The sequence below is a fragment of the Pelodiscus sinensis genome, chromosome 6, assembly GCF_049634645.1.
Source record: "Pelodiscus sinensis isolate JC-2024 chromosome 6, ASM4963464v1, whole genome shotgun sequence".
Taxonomy (NCBI): Eukaryota; Metazoa; Chordata; order Testudines; family Trionychidae; genus Pelodiscus; species Pelodiscus sinensis.
In genome coordinates this window covers 11,290,799-11,315,025 of record NC_134716.1, presented here as the reverse complement: position 1 = coordinate 11,315,025, position 24,227 = coordinate 11,290,799, and the positions used below count along the sequence as shown (strand labels likewise).

The 24,227-nt window shown below is 45.8% G+C and overlaps 1 protein-coding gene across 1 annotated transcript in view; it reads right to left on the bottom strand.

The window, feature by feature from the left end:
- LOC102444904 (SUN domain-containing protein 3-like) overlaps positions 1-18,891 on the bottom strand; it is a 31,605-nt gene extending 12,714 nt beyond the window's left edge. Inside the window, exons 1-4 of the mRNA XM_075931447.1 lie at positions 18,792-18,891; positions 5,785-5,893; positions 1,841-1,936; positions 235-319 (exon numbers count right to left, since the gene is read on the bottom strand). Coding sequence (XP_075787562.1) covers positions 235-319; positions 1,841-1,936; positions 5,785-5,872 — 269 coding nt within the window. The 5' untranslated portion in view covers positions 5,873-5,893; positions 18,792-18,891. The remainder of the gene's footprint in view (positions 1-234; positions 320-1,840; positions 1,937-5,784; positions 5,894-18,791) is intronic.
- Between the last annotated feature and the right edge of the window lie 5,336 nt (positions 18,892-24,227).

Genomic DNA, 24,227 nt, shown 5'->3' with positions numbered 1-24,227 from the left:
CTGCAGTGTGGACAGCACCAAAAGTCAAGTTAAGGTACTTTGACTTCAACTACACAATTAACAGCTAAAGTTGTATATCTTTATTTGACTTTTTCACATAGTGTAGACATACCCTAACTGAGCCCATCGCCCCATTAACTCCTGTGCCAGTCTCTGGCCGAGTTTTCTGTTGTCTCCTGAATATCAATTTACCCTTCAATACACCCTTCAGAAGAATTTTACTTTCATGCTTACTTTGTGGAGATACAAGCCTTTATGAGAGCTCTTGGGAGGGAGAGAAAGGCCATTATCAGAAGGAATGGGATGTTAAATATTGTTCCTGTGAAAACAAACCATATGGTTGTTAGGGCTTGATCCAATGGCCATCAAAATCTGTGGGGTTTTTTCTATTCATTTCAATTGGCTTTGGATCTGTCCCTTGCTTTAAATTGCTTCTACTTTCACATCTTCATTAACCCACACATGGAACATCATACAAAATATACAGTAGCACATACATACATAGGATTTTCCTACATCACTACATTTGTTTACATCAGTGGTTCCCATCTCAAAGTCACACAGGAGTTCTCCGGTGGTGGTGCAGGAAGCGCCACTTTTTATGTGAAAGAGGGGAAGTTACTTTAGCCTTTATTACTATGAACTATCATTATGTAGCCCCAAGTGTATAACACGCCCGTTACAGACAAATGTAAAGACAAGATATATGTCCAAAAGAGGCAGAAAATTTAACCATCTAAATATAAATTTCTGATAGAATAGGTGTATTTAATTATGGTACAGCATATTCTTTCAGGAGCCTGTAGGAAGACCATATTTTAGAATATATAAAAGAAACTATAGTTATGCAATGCAGGCCTAGAATTTCAAAAGTGATTAGGCTGAAGGGCTCTGTCTGGCATAACTCTAACCCTAAAGTTGTTGCCTCATCTCTGTCTCCAGAGTTGAAAATCAGGCTTTTCCAGTTTTCTGATTCTCACTAAAGCCAATAGAGTTCTGTCCATTGGTGCCAAGGACATTCCCTAGTATTCTTGAATTGATTGGATTGTGTTTTCCCGGAATTGCTGTGTTACAGACAGACAAACAGACATCTTTGGACCAGTAAGAAAACAAAATAAAAAGTGCATGTCAGCAGTTCCTGGATCAATGCAATCCTTTGTAGTGCTTGAACTCCACTCTCCATGTCAGACTACCTGCCCTTGATGCAGCTTTTGCCTGAAAAATCTTTCCTTATTCTTGCTAATGAACATGAGGAACGTATATTACAGGTGGGACCTTCCTGGTCTAGCACCTTCAGGACCTGAGCAGTCCCAAACCACGTGAGTCAAAGCTCCCCTCCTGGCTCTGCTCCACGACACCATCCCTGCTGCCTCCAGCCCTGCCAGCACTGCGCTTCCACCTGCGGTCAGGGTTCTGCTCACCACCGTGAGTACCAGTCCTGGCTGCTCTCTCAGCCGCCAGTCCTGCTGCCTCTGGCTGGGCCAAGATTCCACTTCCCACTGTGCTGGGCCCCACTCCTGGACCCCACGGCCTCTGGCACAGGTGAGGCTGCGCTCCCTGTCATTACCGGTCAGAGCGCTCCCAGGTAAGGGCCCCGACGCCTTCAGGCCAGGTAGGGCTGCGCTCCCTGCTGTGCCTGCTGTCTTCATCCCGGCCAGGGTGACTGTGCTCCCCACCATGCCGGCCCCACTGACTCTGGGACCACACTCCCTACTTCCAGTCCAGCCCCTGAAACAGGCCAGTTGGGACTCTTTGGTTTTGCAACATCTGTTGCCGAACCACAGAGCCCTGGATTTTAGAGGTTTAACCTCTACAAGAAAAAAATTTCCATTGTACATACTTAGAACACTCTTTTGGCGTGGCAAAGATCTGCTGGATGATGAAGCATCGGGGTTGGTCTCAATTGCCAAGTAGGACATTCTGGTAAATACCTCACCTGTCAAAGAAACATCATGTCATTAGGCAGGCAACCTGTCTCAGCTTCCTTTTTATTTACCTCCAACCATTCAGGTATAGTCTAAGTGCTGCTGGTATCTAAAATTTGTTTTCTTTGTGTCTCCCCTTCCATCTGCTCTTCTCCTATTTTCTCCTATTCCAAAATAATATAGTCCGTGTCTACACAACAAGCCCGTTATTTCGACATAATGTCAAAATAATGGTGACCGGGAGGACTTCTTGCTCCAACTCCTGTAACCCTCATTTTACAAGGAATAAGGGAAGTCGGAGGAAGAGTTCTCTTTCTTAAACTTCCTTCTGTGTAGACAGTGCCAAAAGCCGAAATAAAGTATTTCGACTTAAGCTATGCAATTGACATAGCTCATGTTGCATAGCTTCGTTCGGCTTTATCCCTGCTGTGTAGACATGCCTGGTATGCCCACATCTTGAATACTGCATGCACATCTGGTCACCCCATCTTAAAAAAGATACATTGGATTGGGAAAAGGTACAGAAAGGGAAACAGAAATGATTAGGGGAAGAAAGGACTTCCATATGAGAAGAGATTAACAAGACAGGGACTTTTCAGCTTGGAAAAGACATGACTAAAAGGTGAGGGATATGTTAGGGTACGTCTAGACTACATGCCTCTGGTGACAGAAGCATGTAGATTAGACTACTCGGCATAGGAAAATGAAGTGGAGATTTAAATAATTGCCGCTTCATTTAAACTTAAATGGCTGCTGCGCTGAGCCGATCAGCTGTTTGTTGGCTCAGCACGGTAGTCTGGACGCTCTGCGGATGACATCAAAGGCATTTGTCGACCTCCCAGGTATGCCTCCTGTTAGCTACTTGCTAAATAATTTGCCAAAAAGCCTAGAGTTTGCCTATGCTTTAGTAGCCCCTGGAAAGAGGTGATGGGTGTGTGTGGGAGGGTGGATGGGGTTGCTTCCCCCCAATTTTATGCTTAGCTTGTACTGACTTGCACTGCATTCGCTGTCATAAGTCTCTCGCCCATGCTCTCATTCTTCTGCCCCCTCCCCATCATGGCATGCACAGGTTTCTCCCCCCCCCCCACATCAAAATCTGAAATGGGGTCCCTGAGCTTCAGCGGAAACTGAGACATGATCCATGCCTTTTCATTGGTTCAGAGAGATATCATTGGCCCTTTATTCTATGTAGCTATCGATTACATTTGACCTATGTGATTGTGCGGTAATTACTAGTTATGATTAGATAATATTTTATGTGTATGTCCACTCAATTAGCCTAATGAAGAGCTAAAATGCACATAAGGAGTCCATTCCTGTAAACCAGTGGTCACCAACCAGTAGATCGGGATCTACTGGTAGATCTTGGAGCCTCTGACAGGTGATCCTGACTGGTTTGGCCAGGAAGCTCTCAAGTGCTGGTACTTCAGTTGCCCTTCCACCCACTGTCACGCTGCTCCTGTTCTCTGCCTTGGAGCTGCCCCTTGGAAGCCTCCTGCTTGCTGTGCAGGATGTCGGAGGGAGAAGGGGGAGCCCCTCCCCCAACTCCTGTTCCCTATCTCCACAGAGAGAAAGGGATGGAGGGAGTTTGGCAATGCAAATCTCTGTCACTCTCACACACTGTGTGTGTCTCTGTCATTCTCACAAACACTCACTGTTCTTCTCTCTGATCTCCTGACTCAACATGTACATGGGGGGGTTGTTGCTACTTTTACTGCTTGAGAAGTCGGGGTTGTTTTTTTTGGTTTTTGACTGGACTGTGCATTTCATAACGTTCATTTCTCTCTTATGCTTAAATTTAATTCTTTGAGTACTAAAATGTCATGTCTGGTGTAATTATCCTTATGGTTAGGTGTGCTCCTGGAGGTGCCTGACATGTCCCTGCCTCCCCCTGAGAAAGGCAGAGCAGGGGTTCATGCTGTCCTTACCTGCAGACACCACTCCTGCAGCTCCCACTGATCAATAATAGAGAACCTTGGCCAGTTGCGGCTGTTGGTGCCTGTGGATGAGGGGCCAGCTGCTTTTGGGAGTGAGGCAGGGCCAGGGGGATAGTAGGGCTGCCTTGGCTCTGCTGCTCCATTGGTGAGGCAGCTGTCTAACTGCTCCCAGGGTTGGCAGGACTAGAACTCTTCACTTTGTGCTCCCCAGGCCATCCCTACCCTAGTAGCCTCTAATCGGCTGTGTCTAGACTGCATCCCTTTTCCGTAAAAGGGATGCAAATTAGATACATCGCAATTGCAAATGAAGCGGGGATTTAAATCCCCCCTGCTTCATTTGCATAAACATGGCTGCCACTTTTTTCCGGCTCAGAGTTTTGCCGGCAAAAAGCGCCAGTCTAGACGGGGATCTTTCGGAAAATAAAACCTTTTCCGAAAGATCCCTTATCCCTCTTAAAATAAGGAATAAGGGATCTTTCGGAAAAGGCTTTATTTTCCGAAAGATCCCCGTCTAGACTGGCGCTTTTTTCCGGCAAAGCCCCGAGCCAGAAAAAAGCGACAGCCATGTATATGCAAATGAAGCAGGGAAGATTTAAATCCCTGCTTCATTTGCAATTGCGCTGTGTCTAATTTGCATCCTTTTTACGGAAAAGGGATGCAGTCTAGACACAGCTATCCAGTCTAGCTCCTTGTTATCAGAGGGTCCCTCATCATGTGTCTGGTTACTCCCAGGGTATGTGGAGGGTGGGGGGCTTAAAAGTAGGGAGGTGGGATGGGATCTCCAGTGAACTTGGGGATGGACATCAGCCTCTGGAGCACAGGGTGGTGGGCTTGATCCCGCCCCCCTCCAACCATTCAGGCAAGGGCTGGGCCACCAACACAGGCTGCCCAAGGGATGGACCTGGCTCCCATATTAGGAAAGAAGGATAAGAGACATGCTGAAGTGAAGGTGGGGTCTGGGCTCTGGAGTCGCTTAGAGTATAGGGTATTTGTCTGAGGAACACAGGGTGGTAGGTTCAAGTCCCTTTCCTATCCCTCCCTGGGAGCAACAGGATAAGGCAGCCTCAGGAAGTAGGGTGGGCTCTGGAATGGGACAGGGCAGCAGCTTAGAGAGCACAGAGTAGCAGGTTCAACTCCTGGCTACCCCACAGATAGACCAGAATCTAGGAAGGCAAAATAAGGGACCCCCAGAAATCAGGGGGGCTGACCCTAGAGCAGCCAAGGGAAGAAGGCATTTGCCCCATGCCTAAGACTAGAGCCTGCATCCCCATCCCAGCCTAGATACAAGTGAATGAGATGAAAGAAGGGGGACAGGGCAAGGCCTCAGGGAAGGAAATCAGGCAAGGGTATTTGGGTTTGAGGTAGATCTTACATTGCACTTTAATTGAGAAAGTGTTTTTGTGTAAAAAGGTTGGAGACCACTGCTGTAAACCTTCTTGCTATGACTTCCCACTTGCTTGAGCAAAGGCTGCAGGATCAGAACTAGTGGTATTGTAGGCAGCATTTCCATGTAAGATATGAGATTCAAAAGCTGCCAAGCTGATTAGTAGAGCACCCACAAGGTTTTTTGTTTCTACTGATGGTGCACATTCACATATGCTTTGGTGCACATAAATACATTTATTCTGTATATGGATGGAAAAAACCCACACATGGATGGAAAAGATTAGAAGGAAATGTTTTTGTAGGGAGGGATTAAGATTGCTATGAGTGCCAGTGTTGTGAAATGTTCTGCTGAACTCTTGCCTTTCTGCCTGTCTTGATGGGTGTTTTAAAACATGATTTGCCAATCTTTTCCCATGAAAAGCAGGGAAAATAATAATCTCCCTTTTACACCAATTATAGTATTTTACAGTTTCATTCCCAAAAGAGCAGAGTGGTTTAAAAACAAAAACAAAAAATTATTCTGTAGTTGGACTTACTCTCATCTGCCTGGCGCTTCTCAGAAAGATTTGAAGACCCATGGCTAGAAGATGTGAGAGATGATTCAGAAGAGTTACTCCCAGGCATTATAAAAATGATTCTAAGTGCCTGTTGAGAGAAAGAAGGGGCTACATTACCTACTTGTTCCATTATTTAACTAGGTAAGAAGGAACAAACAGTTTTTTAAATTACAGAGGAAACATCTGCAACAACAAAAGTTACAGAAAAGGTACCTGCCCGCACTCACCTTCACAAGTCCCAGAATCACACTGCTTGTCTCCCAGATGGGAATCTCAATTATCCCCACTTCATACCCCAGTTGTCCAGTTTAGAACTAGACATTCAATTTTAACTCTCCCTTGGAAGAAAATTCCTTTAAATTTGCTTTTACAATATGGATATTATTATAGTTTCCCTAAATAATCACCAGTAAAGAAACATGGCCTTACCCTCCCATGACCCCACAAGCAAAGGTGTAAATAAAACTTTTATAAATGATAACTAGTAAGAGAAGGCTGGACTGAAGGTGAGTGCTAATTTAAGAGTGACCCATAGCAACCTGTTTCAAGTATGTTAAGTCACTATAAAATAATGGTGGACAACCTGTGGACTGTGGACCCCATCTGCACCCTACCACATGTGCCTCTCACACACTCATGCTCTGGAGCCCTTCACTTCCTACTCCTCTTTCTCCCTACCAGCACTTTTTGAGTGCCATGAATTTGCTGATTTGCGCTTTGTTCCCACCCTTCCAGAGCTGAAACACTGTGAATCAGCTGTTTGCAGATGTTCAAGCACTGGGAGGGAAGGGGAGAAGCATGGACGGAGCACAAATCAGGTGATTCATGACACTCCAAAAGTGATGAGAGGAATGGGGATGTGTAGTAACATGTGAGCAGTGCTCAAAGAATACCCTATTTTTTTCCCCTATTCCAGTGCATTTTATAAGGTGCCCGTCTTCTTGGCATCTCAGTGCTTTTGTACTGAAAAGTACATAAAAAGTTAATATAGTAGGTCACATCACCCTTGGAAGTAGTGCTGTCATTTCCATGTTATCCTTAAATAAATCACTTCACTCTGTTATGAAAACTTGCTTTCCATTCTCCAGCTGCCAGAACAGGCTCAGCATCCAGGACAGAACTGAGAAGAGAAGAGAAGAGAAGAGAAGAGAAGAGAAGAGAAGAGAAGAGAAGAGAAGAGAAGAGAAGAGAAGAGAAGAGAAAAGAGGCAGTGTCCTCAGAAAGGCTGAGAAAGGCAGGAAAATCCCACCCTAAAGAGCAGACAAAAATAAAGAAAATAGCAGAGAAAAATACTTTTCCTTTCATGAAGCCTCACACAGTGCAAGGGAAAGACTGTACTGAGAGCTTTGGAGATGCCATTACAGTTCCACTGATGCTGGAGAGATACTCTGTCTGTCCAAGAAAGTCTTAACAGTGAATCAGCCCATCAGGGAGCCCTGAGTCAGAGGATGTGGAGAGCACCTCAAAGAAAGGCAAACAAAGCCATTCAAAGAGCTAAAGGGAAGAGAGAGAGGTCAAGATTAAAGGTAAAGGAGAAGAGTGGAAAGGCCAAGTATAAAGCCAAAAGAGAAGGAAAAGCAAGGGAGCCAAGGAATGATCAAAGAAAAGGACAAGCCTAAAGCTAAGAAATAGGTCAAATCTAAAGTCATGGGAGATAATGAAGCACAATAGGCAATTAGATGGGCAGGAAAATGAATTCCTAGATAAAATATTTAATCTCTCTACCTCAATGTCATCATCTGTAAAATGGTTTTGAGACCTAGCTTCCTCATGAGAGAGTTATGAGGTTTAGTTCTTTAATGTTTACAGAGGGCTTGGAGATTGTTGGAGGAGGGTTATGTCCAGACGAGCTTCAGATGTACCAAAAATTCTGAAACATGTAATTAATAATGATGATAATACAACTGTATTAACAAATCCAAAATGAATTCCATTATAAGGTGGCAAATACACTGTTGCATTGTTGGCAATATAATTGCATTTACTTTGAAGAACTTTCGGCACCAATAATAAAAAGTTTACGTCTTTTGAAGCAGAATAACATTCTGGCAGATGTAACTATGGCAAACCCAGGATACTTTAGGGTCTTGAGGGAGTTGGTAGAATTGGGAGATTTCAGAGAGCTTCTGGATCGTAGCAGGAGTATAGGTTTCAGCTAGCCTTTAGTTTCCACTCATTGTCATCAGTTTCTGTTTCAACCAGTGAGGGTGGACTTGGGGGTCAGCTCAGAGACAGTGGTGCTTAGCACAAAAATGAAACCAAACTCAAGACATGCAAGTATAGGTTGAACCTCTCAAATCTGGGATTCTCTAGTCTGGCAACATCCATTGTCCGGCAGGCCATGCATATTGCTGGACCAAAGAGCCCTGGAGCAACCCAGAGGCTGGGGAGTCCCCAGCCTGGCCAGGAACCCACGGCTTGATGTCAAGTTGGTGGTTGGTTTCTAGCGGAGTGCCCCAAGGATCTGTTCTTGGACTGGTTTTATTCAACATCTTTATTAATGACCTGGATGAGGATTTCACCCTCAGCAAGTTCACAGATGACACTAAGCTAGGGGGAAAGGTAGATACACTGGAGGGCAGGGATAGGGTCCAGAGTGACCTGGACAGATTAGAGGATTGGACCAAAAAAAATCTGATGAGGTTCAACAAGGACAAGTGTAAAGTCCTGAACTTGGGACGGAAGAATCCCAAGCATTGTTACAGGCTGGGGACTGAATGACTAAGTAGCAGTTCCGCAGAAAAGGACCCGGGGATTACAGTGGATGAGAAGTTGGATATGAGTCAACAGTGTGCCCTTGTAGCCAAGAAGGCTAATGGCATATTAGATTGCATTAGGAGGAGCATTGCCAGCAGATCCAGAGAAGTGATTATTCCCCTTTATTCGGCTCTGGTGAGGCCACATCTGGAGCATTGAGTACAGTTCTAGACCCCCCACTATAGAAAGGATGCGGGTGCATTAGAGAGGGTCCAGTGGAGGGCGACCAAAATGATTAGGGGGCTGGAGCACATTACCTATGAGGAGAGACTGAGGGATTTGGGTTTGTTTAGTCTGCAGAAGAGAAGAGGGAGGGGGGATTTGATAGCAGCCTTTAATTTCCTGAAGGGAGGTTCCAAAGAGGATGGAGAGAGGCTGTTCACAGTAGTGACAGATGGCAGAACAAGGAGCAATGGTCTCAAGTTACAATGGGGGAGGTCTAGGTTAGATTTTAGGAAAAACTATTTCACTAGGAGGGTGGTGAAGCACTGGAATGGGTTACTTAGGGAGGTGGTGGAATCTCCATCCCTAGAGGTTTTTAATTCTCAGCTTGACAAAGCCCTGGATGGGTTGATTTAGTTGGGATTGGTTCTGCCTTGGACAGGGGGCTGGACTTGATGACCTTTTGAGGTCTCTTCCAGTTCTATGATTCTATGATTCTATGAGCATCAACTGGGACAGGCTGGGTACAGGTGGCTGGGTACTCCCTCCATTAGCAGGGCCATGAAGCTGCCTGCTGCTGGGCGGCCCTGGCTAGGAATCCCGGTAAACCCCTGGTGGCAGTGGGGTCAGGGGAAACAGGCAGCCTCTGCTGGGGAACAGCTGAGTGAAGGGGGCTGGTGGAGACAGGCGGCCATGGCCAGAGAATCTGCAGAATCCCTAAAGTCAGCAGGGCAGCCCGAGCTGGGGAATCCCTAGCGGCAGCAGGGCTGGCGGCACTGAGTGGCCCCAACTGGGAACCCTGGGGGACACCCTGTGGCAGTGGCCAAGCAGTTCCCAAACCCCAGGGGACCCTGGGACAGTGGGCAGGCAACAAGGTAGGGAGCCCCTGCTGGGCCAACTTCAGCGGGGTCAGCAGCATAGCAGAGAACCCCAGGGAGAGGAGCCCAGGAACCAGGCAGTCAGCAGGGGAGCACTGACTCCGTTGGTCCAACAAACTCCCTGGTATGGGACAGCTCAAGTCCCTAGAATGACAGACCAGGGAGGTCCAACCCCAACAGTGAACTGAAACTATTGCATTCTGCAAATTCCCAGTGAGTCTCACTGAGGAGTCACTATTTGCTCATCTTCCTTGCTGTACAGATCGAACGGATGACACCATCACAGTGCTTACTTCAGAAAAATGACCACCACTGCAATGGAAATATTACAAAATATGAGAGGGATTGAATGCGCCTTGACAGAAAAGTAAAATTCTGCAAACTTGCTAGGTCTGAAGCCATGGGACTTGGGTGACCATTTTTAAAACTTAAAACAGTAGTCAAACAATTCCTGACTTAACACACAGTGGCTACGTCTACACTGGCCCCTCTTCCGTAAGGGGCATGTAAATTTCAAGAGTCGTCGTAGGGAAATCCGCGGGGGATTTAAATATCCCCCGCGGCATTTAAATAAAAATGGCCGCCGCTTTTTTCCGGCTTTTAAAAAAGCCGGAAAAGAGCGTCTAGACTGGCCCCGATCCTCCGGAAAAAGCGCCCTTTTCCGGAGGGTCTTATTCTTACTTTGAAGTAAGAATAAGACCCTCCGGAAAAGGGCGCTTTTTCCGGAGGATCGGGGCCAGTCTAGACGCTCTTTTCCGGCTTTTTTAAAAGCCGGAAAAAAGCGGCGGCCATTTTTATTTAAATGCCGCGGGGGATATTTAAATCCCCCGCGGATTTCCCTACGACGACTCTTGAAATTTACATGCCCCTTACGGAAGAGGGGCCAGTGTAGACGTAGCCAGACAGGATTGCCACTTGTTCCATTATAATAATGGTTAAAGATTGTTGTATGCCAAATGTGTTGGACAGGAAGATGTATTTATAAGTGATTTGTGAAACCAAAATAGTTTAGCATTCACTGAAGTTTGTTGCTGACAAATACTGTTTCGCCAGCTCTAGATTTAAGCATTTCAAGAGCACCCGTAATGATTTTATCTATTAACTGCCACAAGATGGTAAGTTGTTTAAACCACAGTACCTATGTCTGATTGTCAGCATTTGGGAACAGCAATGGTATTGCTATAGTCCAGCAGTGGTGATGACTCAGTGTCTTTGGGTCCATGTTAGACAGGGCAATTCTTACAGATTCAGCGTCGGGTTTAGGGGTATGTGTCCTGCCACCCCCAAAAGACTGACCCACAAAATTAATAACATTTAATGAAATACTAAACAAACCCAGATCTGACAGTGGTCATCCTTAAAAGGACAAGTATCTAACATGTAATCATTCTGTCTTTCCAATAAACTTTGCTGATTTGATCTGATGGCAGTTGCATTGGTAACTTAACAGACTAACCAGGATGACCATTGCTGGCAAATGACAGCTAACATTTTACAGTTGCTTAGAGAAATCCTTTCAGTTTCCCAAAGGGGCGGCAGCTGAACAGTCCCACATGTTAGATGTTATGTGGGAAAGAGATTTTACTAGTACACATGAAACTGTGTAATTAATTCTAAGGAAGCATCAACCAAAGGCTGAGCATCTCAGCTAAAGATAAAGGCCTTGACTAGCCTTGACTTAGGCTTTAATCATCTAAAAATGACTTCCATCAGATTAGGATCAAGAAGCAACATTTGACCCACAGGCAGCTATGTGGGCCTAATGAATGGTGGCCCTGAGGCACGGGAGAAATGAAGTGACTGAATTCTATGTGAGGTCTGGTAGGAGGCGCCCTGACAAGTGACAGGGAGATAAGCAGCTTTGGGGAAATATGGGGGCCAGCGAGCTGAGTGTGTCCAGAAGAGGGGGCCAGAGGCCAGGTGATACCAGGAGGATGCTGAGAGATTGTAGGAGGAGCTGTCCCAGAGTGAAAACAACTGGGACTACAGTCTGCAGCAGCAACCCCAAAGGCTGCACTAACAGGGAGCTGAAATGAAAGAAGCAATCCCCTAGGTACCCTGCAAAGAAAAATGGCCTAAGGGCAATTAGGGTAATGTGGGTCTTAGTCACTCCTAAAAGAGCTGCATCCAGGAGGGCTGGTTAGCCTTAAGAGAGCCTTAGAATTAGGTTTAGGTCAGGTCAGAAGCAACCTTCAGCAAAAATGGGAAGTAACAGGCAAGTAGCCACCCACTGGGAAATAGCTTACCAGAAGCTATCACACACAGATTGTAATGCCTGGATGTGCAATATCAAAGAGGGTCACACCTACCTATTGTCACCCACAACAAGACACCATCAAGCAGAAGACCCAGCCTGGGAAGGTCTCCTAGAAGGCCTTACCAGACAGAACAGCTTCTGTCTTGCAATTAAATAATCCCGTCTAGTGCACATGTTCCCACAAGAGGGCAGCAGCTGCTTATTCCTTGAACACTTCCTTAAGAGGATGGAAAAATCATTGCAATTGTATTGTGCAACCTGTGTTTGAAGTACCAGTTTTAAAAGTGCCTCTTTGAGACCTAATTGTTTAGGTGTTGCTGATACTCAACTACTGATCAAATGCAACTTTTTTTCTTTCTTTGTCTTTGGTATATATGGTACCTGGCATGACGGGCTGGAGAGGGTAGCCTGGCTGCTGGGTAAGGAGGAATGGTGAGTGTTATGTGCTTTAGGGAATTATTCAGCTGCTGGATGAAAAGGATGATGTGGTAGGGATTTGGATATCTGGGGGGGGGGGGTATGATTATGAAGAGAATATATAGATCTTATTAGTGGAGTTTCCATTTGGAGGAAGAGGTGTATCTCTAGAATATTTTTAGGGATGAATGAGTTGATTCTAGTAAATTGACTGCCTAGTGGTCATATGCAGTAAGTTATAAAATAAGTGGTTCAGTCATACGCAGTAAGTTATAAAATATTTTTTCTTTAAAGATCTATGTTTTGAATGAACACCCATTTCTCTGAGACATGACCAATCCTTAATATCCTGAGAAAAGTTCATTATTTTTTTCTAATACAGGTTGGACCTCTGGTCTGGCACCCTGAGGACCTGAGCTGCCTGGGCCAGGAAGTTTGCCAGTGCTCCCCTGCTTGCTGCCCAGCTCCCAGACTCCTTTTTCTGGGGCACTCTGTCCTGCCATTGGCCCCCTAAATCTGGCTGGGCATGGCTCCTCACCCTACTGTCCGCCTTCTGCCCCAAGGTCTCCTGGGGTTCCTGGCAGGGACTGCTTGGCTGCTGCTGGTTCCACTGCTGCAGGGTGTTCCCCAGGGTTCCTGGTTGGGGCCACCCAGTGCCACTGGCCCAGCTGCTGCCACAGGGGTTTCCCAGCCAGGGCCACCTGGCAAGTCTGCCCCACTGCGAGGGCCACCCTGCTGCTGCTGGGGATTCTGGCCGACCGCCTCCACCAGCCCCACTTCAGTCGGGGGTTCCCCGGCAGAGGCTGCCCAATCATCCCAGCCCCACTGCCACCAGGGGTTTCTCAGGGTTTAGACAGGGCCACCTGGCCACAAGCAGCCCAGCTGCAGCTGGGGGCTCCCCAGCTGGGGCCAGGACTCCCCACCCATGTGGCCTCACTAACCCCAGGGGTTCCCCAGCCCAGGCAGGAGCTCCCAAACCGCTGCATGGCCCTGCTAATGCCGGGGGTTCCCTGGCCAGGGCTGGAGCTCGCCAGCCACCATCTGGCCTTGTTGATGCTGGGGGCTCCAGGCAAGGGCAGGTGCTCTCCAGATGCTGCCCGTCCCAGCGAGTGCTCCCCAGCCCCTGCATTGCTTTGGGGCTCTTTGGCCCAGCAACATCCCTGGCCCTGCCAGACCACGGATGATGCCAGACTGGAGAGTCCTGGATTTGGGAGGTTCAATCTGTACTTACAGTAGGTAAAATTAATTGTTTCAAAATCAAATCTGTAAGCATTGTTAAGGGCTATAGTAACCTGTTAGACTGCTGATAATAAAACTACAGAAGTAAAATATGTTATTAATTCATAGAACCATAGAGCTGGAAGAGACCTCAAGAGGTCATCAAGTCCAGCCCCCTGCCCAAGGCAGGAACAATCCCAACTAAATCAACCCAGCCAGGGTTTTGTCAAGCTGAGACTTAAAAACCTCTAGGGATGAAGATTCTACCACCTCCCTTGGTAACCCATTCATCTCTCTAATTGGCTACAAATGCTGTTGTGACTTCTGTTTTCTGCTTTTGAAACTCTTCTTTGTTTCCTTTGTGCTCTTCCCTTTTATTGTTTGTTCTCCATAGAGGTGCTTAGAAAGGTGCACTGCCTCATGTGGTATATTTATGTATTGGTATTGAAATGAGTGATAGCATTTGTTCTCTTTTCTGTGATGTTGAATTTCATTTGCATTAGGATGCACAGGAGCGGATGATAAAGCGCAGTATCTGACAAACTTTTCTATCCCCATCCTACCTACATGCTTGCCCCATTACTAAATGCCATCACTCCTGGCAGCTACACCAGGTGCTCTAAAATTTCCTTTTTCATTTAAATGATAATGTAAGTCTCTGGTTCTTGGGCACAAAAACAACATTCAGAATGAAAGCTGAGTGTAAAACACTGCAATGAAAAGTAACTCTGACAGGGGTGACCTTACCCATTCATCTGTGAAAATTAATGATGGAAATCTAAAAGTCAACCACTATCTATTTCACTGCTAATCAAAACATACCAAAAGAAGAGAGGTGGTCATGCTAACAAGATCTATAGTCTATTAGGAGTAGAGTCTCCTGAGTAGCATTTGGCATCTGGGTGTATGAAGCACAGGTAATGAGCCATGCTTGGGATGTTTCTTCCTTATCCTGGCCTATATATAAAGTGCCTGCCACTCTGTTATCTCTGTGCTTTTGTGCTGGAAAGCATATGAAGAACAATAAAGTAGGTCTCATCATGCTCGGAAATAGTGCTGATTATCTGCCATTTCCAATTGTCCTTAAATACATCACGTCACTCTTTTATCACAACATGGAGATTCTCTGTACTCCTTGTCCCACAGCATGAGTCAAATCATTTCTGCATCATCATTGTAGCAGCCCCAGGGTGCAAAAGAGAGAGATAGCTGCACAAATTCAGGAGCTTGTGGCAAGAGGGGAGGAATCCCCAGCTGGTATAAAGCTACATACAATGTCTCTAAATCAATGAAGAGCAACTTAGGCTAGTGAGTGGGCCACATGATTGGCCCTCCATCTCAGTGAGCTGCAACAGTGTTGTAACCAAGCTGTCCTTCTGGGACAGGATAGTTTTGCTATCTGTGCTTGCACTTTGATTGGATGCAGAGGGAATGCGTAGCTTTCACAAAGTTGTGTACAATCAGCATGCACCTCACTTCAGGTGCTCCTGCTTTAAGTGCATATCACTTTTGTAATACTGGTATGAAAAAAAACTATATGGATGAAAACTAGAAGAAACTGGCAATCCTGTACATGGGCAGCAGTAAACAAAACGTTCACATGGGTGATGCATAGAACCCAAATGGGCCATATGCAGAGCTTGGGGTTCAAGTTGTATACCACTGCTCTAAATTATCCTTTCTTCTGGCCCCCAGCCTAGCAGGCTCACAAAGAGTAGTGATCCTTGGCTACCGTAATTAATTCTAAGGAGAAATTGCAGCTGGTGAAAATCACAGCAGCCTTCAAGATTTTCTAAATTATGCTTGGGTGAAATCTATTCCTAGAGGATCACAGAATTGAGGAACACAAAAGTGGCTGTTAATAACCTCTGTGATTGGTCACTTGGCTCCTGTTCAGCTCATTAGTCCAACTCAAGAACCTAATCCTTTGTTTCCAAATACACTAGATTCCTCTCCAGAGAGAGGGGGAAGAAATCAAGGGAAAGGAATAAAGGAAGAGTGAGTGGCAGTCTATACTGAAGGGAGAACTTGCCTTACATTTTCCAAGCACTGTAGCAGCTGCCAGAACATACTCAATAGTCAGGACTGAATTGAGAGAGAAGAGGCAGCATCTGAGTCTATGTCTAGACTGCAGGCTTCTTTCGGAAGAACCTTTTTTTGGAAGAGATCATCCGAAAAAACTTCTTCCGAAAGAGAGCCTCCACACACAAAAGCGTATTGAAAAAGCTATCTGCTTTTTCGAAAGATAGCGTCCACACTGAATGGATACTATCTCGCGTTTAAGCTGTGATTACTATGCACAGAGTGGCCACCAGAGCACCTGTGCTTTTTTCCTCTTTCCTCTTCTTTCAAAAGAACTCCATCTTCCCCGTCCACACATGTCTTTTTCTGAAAGAGCTCTTTCGGAAAAAGGCTTCTTCCTTGTAGAAAGAGGCTTACCAACACCGGAAAACCCCACCTCTTCTTTCAGTTTACTTTGGAAAGAACGTGATTGCAGTGTTGACGTAACTCAGGTTTTGTTAGAAAAATGGTAGTTTTCTGACAAAACTGTAGTGTAGATGTACCCATAGGTTACACTGCAGGGTTTTTGTACAAGAAGAAATAAATCTACACTGCAGGGTTTTTGTGCAAGAAGCTTTTCGCAGAAGAAAAATTCTGTAAAAACTTCTTGTGCAAAAGTGTGTCCACACCTCAAAAGCACATTGCAAAATCGATGTGCTTTTGTGCAAGAAAGCATCCATATTGCATGGATGCTCTTGCGCAAGAAAGCTCTGATTGCCATTAACAGAATGGCCATCAGAGCACCTGTGCTTTTTCTGATAGGCTCTTTTTGCACAAGAAACCCCTGTGGAGTATTCACACATGCCTTTTTGTGCAAGAGCTGTAGCACAAAAAGAAGTTGTTCCTCATGGAGAAAGGAATAACTCTACCAGCAAAAGCCTTCTGTCCTGTCATTTTACTGTATTTTTTTACGCAAAAACGCGCTTGAGATATGGATGCTCTGCCGGTTTTTGTGTAAAAACGGCTATTTTTGTGCAAAAACCTTGTAGTGTAGACATAGTCACAGTGTCCTAAGAAGGGCTGAAAAAGGCAGGAAAGGCCCATCCTAATAAGCAGACAAAAATAAGGAAAACAGCAGAGAAAAATAAATTTCCTCTCATGAGGCCCAGAGTTCACACAGTGCAAGGGAAAGACTGTATCAAGAGCTGTAGAGATGACATTGACAGATCCACTGATGCTGGAGAGATGCTATGTCTCTCCAAGAAAGTCTTAACTGAGAATCAGCCCATCGGGGAGTCCAGAGTCAGAGGATGTGGAGAGCACCACAAAGAAAGGCAAACAAAGCCATTCAAAGAGGGAAGCAAGAAAGAGCTAAAGAGAAGAGAGAGGGCAAGATTAAAGGTAAAGGAGAAGAGTGAAAAGGCCAAGTATAAAGCCAAAAGAGATGGAAAAGCAAAGGAGCCAAAGAATGATCAAAGAAACGGACACACCTAAAGCTAAGAAATAGGTCAAATCTAAAGTCATGGAAGATAATAAAGCACAATAGGCAATTAGACAGGCAGCAAAATGTGAGGCAGAAAAAAAAACTTTCAGTAGGCTCAGTGGTTCAGGTAGCCTGTCCACCAATTAAACTTGAGAGGTCAGCTTCATTGGGCTTTTTGGCTTTTATGTATTCCTGAAGTTAAAAGAAGGGAGATGGCTGCAAAGCATTTTAAAAGCCTGTTTTTCCATCACCTTGCACCTTGTGTGATCATTTATACCAGAGCACCACGTGGGTATGAAATGCTCCCACAACAGAACAAGCAATCAGGCTCATTATTATAGGGAGAAATATGGGAGCCATTTTATATTTTTGCAGAAATACTAAGCCTTGGGTTTAATATTATCTAATGGAAAAATACTTAAAACACTGTGAAATAATGCTGTGAATAATTTTCCATTGGGCATGCAAAGCTGTAGTACAACTATTTCTATTTTATGACACTGTAGCTTCTGAAGCAAAGTGGATATCATTACTTACTAAATAAGCAGTTTGTGACAGATTAATTTGTTTGATCACAAAATATAGAAGATGTATTCTGTGACTTATAGGGAGCACCATGGTTTAGAACAGGCCCAGGCATCAAGATGATAAAGTTTTAGTGCTGGTTCTGCTCTAGACTCACTGTATTCCTAGATAAAACTTTTAATCTCTCTGCCTCAGTGTCTTCACCTGTAAAATGTTTTCTTCACAGGAGTGTTGGGAGGCTTAGTTCTTCAATGTTAGCAAAGTGCTTTGCGATCTTCAGAGAAGAGTCATGTCTGGAGAATTTTCAAATGAGGAAACCAGTGCAAAGTTCTATGATATATCCAAAATTCGGACATGTGATGATACAGCTTTATTAAGAAATCCAAACCCAAGTCCATTATGAGATGGCAGATAAAATGTTGCACTGCTGAACCGTAAACAGTAATATTTACGTCAAAGAACTTTGGGGAGCAGTAAAAAGCGATGTCTTTTAAAGCAGCATAATGTTCAAGCAGCTGTAATTGTGACAGCCCCATGGATACTCTGAGCCTTAGGATAGCTGCAGAATAGGGAGACTGCGAAGAGCTGCTGGATCTTAGCTAGAGTCAAGGTTTCAGGTAGATGTTGGTTTCTTCTCGCTGTCATCGGTTTCTGTTTCAACCAGAGAGGCTAGAACTGGAGCTTAGGTCAGAGACATTTCCTGTTTCTCTTCTCTCCCACTGCAGCAATCGTTAGTGTGGGGATGAACTCCCACCCCAATGCTGCCTTGCCCAGGGAGGAGGCTGCAGTCTTGGGGCAACCTGGGTCTCGGCCTCTTGTGCTGCAGTTGTCATGGAGAGGGGCTGGAGGGACTGTGCCTGTTGAGTTACAAGGCCCAAGGAAGGGGGAGGGATAGCTCAGTGGTTTGAGCATTGGCCTGCTAAACCCAGGGTTGTGAGTTTAATCCCTGCAGAGGCCATTTGGGGCAAAAATTTGTCAGGGATGGTACTTGGTTGTGCTGTGAAGGCAGGGGCCTGGACTCGGTGAGATCCCTTCCAGCTCTAGGAGATTGCCTATCTCTGTTAATTTAACCCTGCTGTGTGGGCACAGGGTGCCAGAAACAGCCATCTCTGGGACACAAGGGAGGGTCACACTCTGTCCCTCACAGCCCAGGCCCCCTGGCTGTGCTGCTGTGACACTGCGGGCTCTGGGTGGCAGGGCCCTTTTCCCCAGCATCAGCCCCTCCCGCCTGGTGGCATCTCCCTGCGCTGGGCCCCGCCCCCTCCCACTGCCCAGCCGCTCACCACACCTGGCTCCGCCTGCTCCAACTGCACTGCTGCTGCGGCCCCTGAGCGCCCCCTGCTTTTCCCTCAGGCAGCGCCCGCTCACACGGAGGGCGGGACCCTGGCTCCTGACTCTCTCATTGGCCTGTCTGCCCTGTCACTCAGGCTCACCTAGGCCACTGGCCTCTCCCCATTGGCTTTGGGGACTGTCTGTCTTAGAGTCTTGATTTCTCATTGGCCTGTCCCCTTTCTTATGGTACTGGGAGAGGGTTAAACAACTCCCCCTCCAGTAAGTTTCAGTAAGGGGCTGTAGGGAGGCAGAGTGGCCTGCCACAGAGCATGTCAGGGAGCACAAGAGCCCCCATCTCCCAACTGGTCCCTTACTGGCTCCCTTGGGACTTTGCCTGCTGCACCACTGCACAGATGATGTGACGGCGACAGCGGCTTCTCTAGCAATGCAGGGAGTGGGAAGGGGGAACCAGAACACAGACAGGAAAGAAGAGGAGAAACCAAGCAACTGACAGTAGAGAATTGGTTGCTGGAGCAACTTCACAGCATTCAGTGCCACTCTGGGTTTGGGAAACCAGTGTAGATTTGGCATGAGATTGACCACTGGCGTGCAGACATGGGATGCCCTTCAGGCCCTATTTTCCCTGTGGAATCTTCTACAATCTGGCCAGCTCCAATAGTCAGGAAGCAGGAGAGTGTGTGTTGGGGAAGAGGAGACTCCCCAAGGTCCTGTTGTGTTTTTCGGTTGAGCTTCAGACTTTTCCCTGAGTGTCCTTGGCCAGGTCAGCCCAGGGCTCCAGCTAAATGACAGGCACAAGGCCTTTCAGAAGAAGGTTTCAGGAAGCTGCCCCTTTCCTCCAGGTTCCATGTCTACTCCAGATAATCTCCTTATGCAGTAGATGTCAAATATTTTCTGAACCCTGCTCAGCACTTGACAGTGAGTCCCCACAGGCCAGCTGGGCCTGATATAAAACTTGCCCGCTTCAAACTTTGATGATTCGTCTCCTTGTCACTGTGGTAAGAGAGAAGAGAAGCTCCTGACCTCTCCCTGCTTCTCCAGCTTCATTCAGAAAGCTCCTTGCATGGGGGACCTGTCAGACTTTGTGCAAAATTGGTTCAACATGCAACTGGAATAAACTCTGGCTTTGGATTTCTGTGCAGGGTAGTAAGGGGAGTGTCTTTTTTTTCTGCTTCTCATTTGGGGGCCACATCTGTGAAGTTTCTTTTTTCTTCCTTTTCACTTGGGCAGCAGGTCAATGAGGGTTTTTTTTTTCTCCTTCTCTCTTGGGTATGGTCCCTGATATATTTTTCTCTGGGTCAGTGGCTCCATCCTAAAAAAGGTTCCCCAAACCTGCCCTATACCTACTACTAATGGAACTGGCAATGGTATATTCTGTTTTATCCTTAATATCTGTTATGCTTCTGCTGTTTCTAAAGACATAAATGGAAGAAGATTTGCTGACTATAACAGAAAACTTGGAAATGGCAGAGGAGTTTAATGATTTCTTTGTTTCAGTTTTTGTCAAGAAGATGGATGGTGATGGAATGCCTAACATAGTGAATGCTAGTGAAAATGGGGTAGGTTTAGAAGTTAAAATAAAAAAAAGAACAAGTGAAAAATCACCTAGAAAAGTTAGATGCCTGCAAGTCACCAGGGCCTGATGAAATGCATCCTAGAATACTCAAGGTGCTGATAGAGGAGGTATCTGAGCCATTAGCTATCATCTTTGAAAAATCATGGCAGTCAGGAGAGATTCCAGAAGACTGGAAAAGGGCAAATATAGTGCCCATCTATAAAAAGGGAAATAAGACCAACCCAGGAAACTACAGACCAGTCAGTTTAACTTCTGTGCCAGGGAAGATAATGCAGCAAGTAATTAAGGAATCCATCTGCAAACATTTGGAAAATAAGGTGATAGGTAAGAGCCAACATGGATTTCTCAAACACAAATCATGTCAAACCAATCTGATAGCTTTCTTTGATAGGATATCAAGCCTTGCGGATAAGGGAGAAGCGGTGGACGTGGTATACCTAAACTTTAGTAAGGCATTTGACATGGTTTTGCATGACCTTCTTATCAATAAATTAGGCAAATACAGCCAAGATGGGACTACTATAGGGTAGCTGCATAACTGGCTGGATAACTGTTCTCAGAGAGTAGTTATTAACAGTTGGAAGGGCATAACAATCATGCTGGAAGGGCATAACAAGTGGGGTTCTGCAGGGGGCTGTTTTGGGATCAGTTCTGTTCAATATCTTCATCAATGATTTAGATGATGTGGAGAAGGTCTACAGAAGAGCAACAAAAATGATTAAAGGTCTAGAAAACATGACCTATGAGGGAAGTCTGAAAGAATTGGGCTTGTTTAGTTTAGAAAAGTGAAGACCGAGAGGGGACATGATAGTGGTTTTCAAGTATCTAAAAGGGTGTTACAAGGAGGAGGGAGAAAACTTGTTCTCCTTGGCCTCTGATGATAGGAGAAGAAGCAATGGGCTTAATTTGTAGCAAGGGAGGTTAGGCTGGACAGTAGGAAAAACTTCCTGTCAGGGTGGTTAAACACTGGAATAAATTACCTAAGGGAGTTGGGGAATAAATATCACTGGAGATATTTAAGTGCAGGTTAGACAGACAGCTGTCAGGGATGATCTAGACAGTGCTTGGTAGTGGGCTGGACTCTTGCAGGGGACTGGACTCAATGACCTCTTGAGGTCCCTTCCAGTTCTATGATTCTATATATATAATTTTAGAAATTTGTGCGTCTGTCTGTGAGTCTGTTTGCAGTCTGTTTGTTCAAGAACTCCTCCTAAACAGTAAGGCTACATCTACACTGGCATGATTTTCCGGAAATGCTTTTAACGGAAAAGTTTTCCATTAAAAGCATTTTCGGAAAAGCGTGTCTAGATTGGCAGGACGCTTTTCCGCAAAAGCACTTTTTGCGGAAAAGCGTCCATGGCCAATCTAGATGCGCTTTTCCGCAAAAAAGCCCCGATCGCCATTTTCGCGATCGGGCCTTTTTTGCGGAAAACAAATCTCTGCTGTCTACACTGGTCCTTTTGTGCAAAAGGTTTTTGGAAAAAGACTTTTGCCCGAACGGGAGCAGCATAGTATTTCCGCAAAAGCACTGACAATCTTACATGAGATCATCAGTGCTTTTGCAGAAATTCAAGCAGCCAGTGTAGACAGCTGGCAACTTTTTCCGCAAAAGCAGATGATTTTGCGGAAAAACTTGCCAGTCTAGACACAGCCTAAGCATTAAAACCACCAAATACGGTTCTTCACCTAACCTAAAGCAAGGTCAGGGTTTGGCTGTGTCAGCAAAACCAAAAATGCCAGAAAAGAGACTGTTGTCCATAACATGGTAAGGGAGGGGGGCTGGCAACACAGAGAGTGACTACTAGGGACAGATGTACCACCAAGGGAGTGGCCAGCAGGACTGGGAATTTGCCATCTTGCCTATGAGTGCACTGTGGGCACATTTAGACTACTTTTTTTTCCAAAAGGAGATATGAAAATTCGGTGCTAATTTGCATATCATCTTCCGATTGCAATTTCAAAAGTGGGTCTTTAGAAAGTGAAAGTAGTCTGGGTGTGGATTTTTTCATGAAAAAAAAACTTTTTCAAAAAACCACATAAACCTCCTTTTTTAAAGAAGAGCGGTTTTCCCCCAAAAAAACCACATCCAGACTACTTTCACTTTCAAAAGACCCACTTTTGAAAATGTGATTAGAAGAGGATATGCAAATCAGTGCCAAATTTGCATATCTCCTTTCGGAAAAAAACCCATAGTCTAGACATGCCCTGGGTAACAGTTGTTGTGTCCATTGATCTGTAAACACCCTAAATTTCAGTCCGTTTGGGGGTGTGCCAATTACTGACTATTCCTCAGGTAATCTCACATATCTCCCAGACACAGCTTTAAATAAAATTACACTATGTGAGGCCATAGTTCCCCTGACAGCTATCAATATTAAAGGTAATTTTAAATTCTAATCTTAACTCTATTGATTGCTCCTTTTCTCAGGGCTCTATTTATTGTCCCATTCGTTCTTTCTACTTGTCCTGAGCTTTGAGATGTCCAGCAATATGCAGTCTTTGCTTAATGCAGTGGTCATCAACCAGCAGATTGGGATCTACCAGTAGATTTTGGAGCCTCTTACAGGTGATCCTGACTGGTTTAGCCAAGAAGATTTCAAGAGCTCCTTCCCTCTGCCTTGGAGCTGCCTCTTGGAAGCCTCCTGCTTGCCGTGCAGGGTGCCAGAGGGAGAACAGGGAGGCTGATGTCAGGGTGTCCCTCCTCCCCCGCCCTCCAGAGAGAGAAGGGGATGGAGGAAGCTTGGCAATGCAAATCTCTGTCACTCTCACACACTGTGGCTATGTCTACATTGGCATACCTTTCCGGAAAAGGGATGCTAATGAGACACTTCGGAATTGCAAATCCGCGGGGGATTTAAATATCCCCCCGCGGCATTTGCATTTACATGGCTGCCGCTTTTTTCCGGCTCAGGGTTTTTGCCGGAGAAAAGCGCCAGTGTAGATGTGATTCTCCGGAAAATAATCCCTTTTCCGGAGGAACCCTTATTCCTACTTTGAAAGTAGGAATAAGGGATCTTGCGGAAAAGGGTTTATTTTCCGCAAGATCCCGTCTAGACTGGCGCTTTTCTCCGGCAAAACCCCGAGCCGGAAAAAAGCGGCAGCCATGTTCATGCAAATGCTGCGGGGGATATTTAAATCCCCCGCAGCATTTGCAATTCCGAAGAGTCTCATTAGCATCCCTTTAACGGAAAAGGGTGCCAATGTAGACACAGCCACACTGTCCTTCCCTTTCATCTCCTGACTCAACATGTACATGCCACTTCTTTTACTGCTTGCAAAGTGGGTCATTTCTAGTTTTTGACTGGACTATGCATTTCATAACTTGCATTTCTCTCTTATGTTTAAATTTAATTCTTTGAGTACCAAAGTGCCTAACTGGTCATGTCTGGAGTATCCCTGTGGTTGGTTGTGCTCCCGGAGGTGGCTGACATGTCCCTGCAGCCTGCTGAGGAAATCAGAGCAGGGGTTCTCCACATGCCAGTAGATGCCACTCCTGTAGCTCCCCTTGATCAATGATGGAGAACCATGGCCAGTGGAGGCTGTGGGGTCAGTGCCTGTGGGTGAGGGGCAGCACATGGAGCCATTGCTGTACATGCCAGCTGCTTTTGGGGGTGGGGTGGAGCTGCCTTCTTTCTGCTGCTCCATCCCTGGGGCAGCTGTCTGGCTGCTCCCAGGATAGTCAGGACTTGAACCCACCATGCTGCGCTCTCCAGGCTGCTGCTGCTTGATCCCCTAGCCCATTCCAGAGCCCACCCCACCTCTCTCCCTTCAGCGGGTCCTTTATCCTGTGTCTTGTCACTCCAAAGGTGGGCGGAGGGGGTGACTTGAAGGGCAGGAGGTGGAGTGGTCCAGTGAACT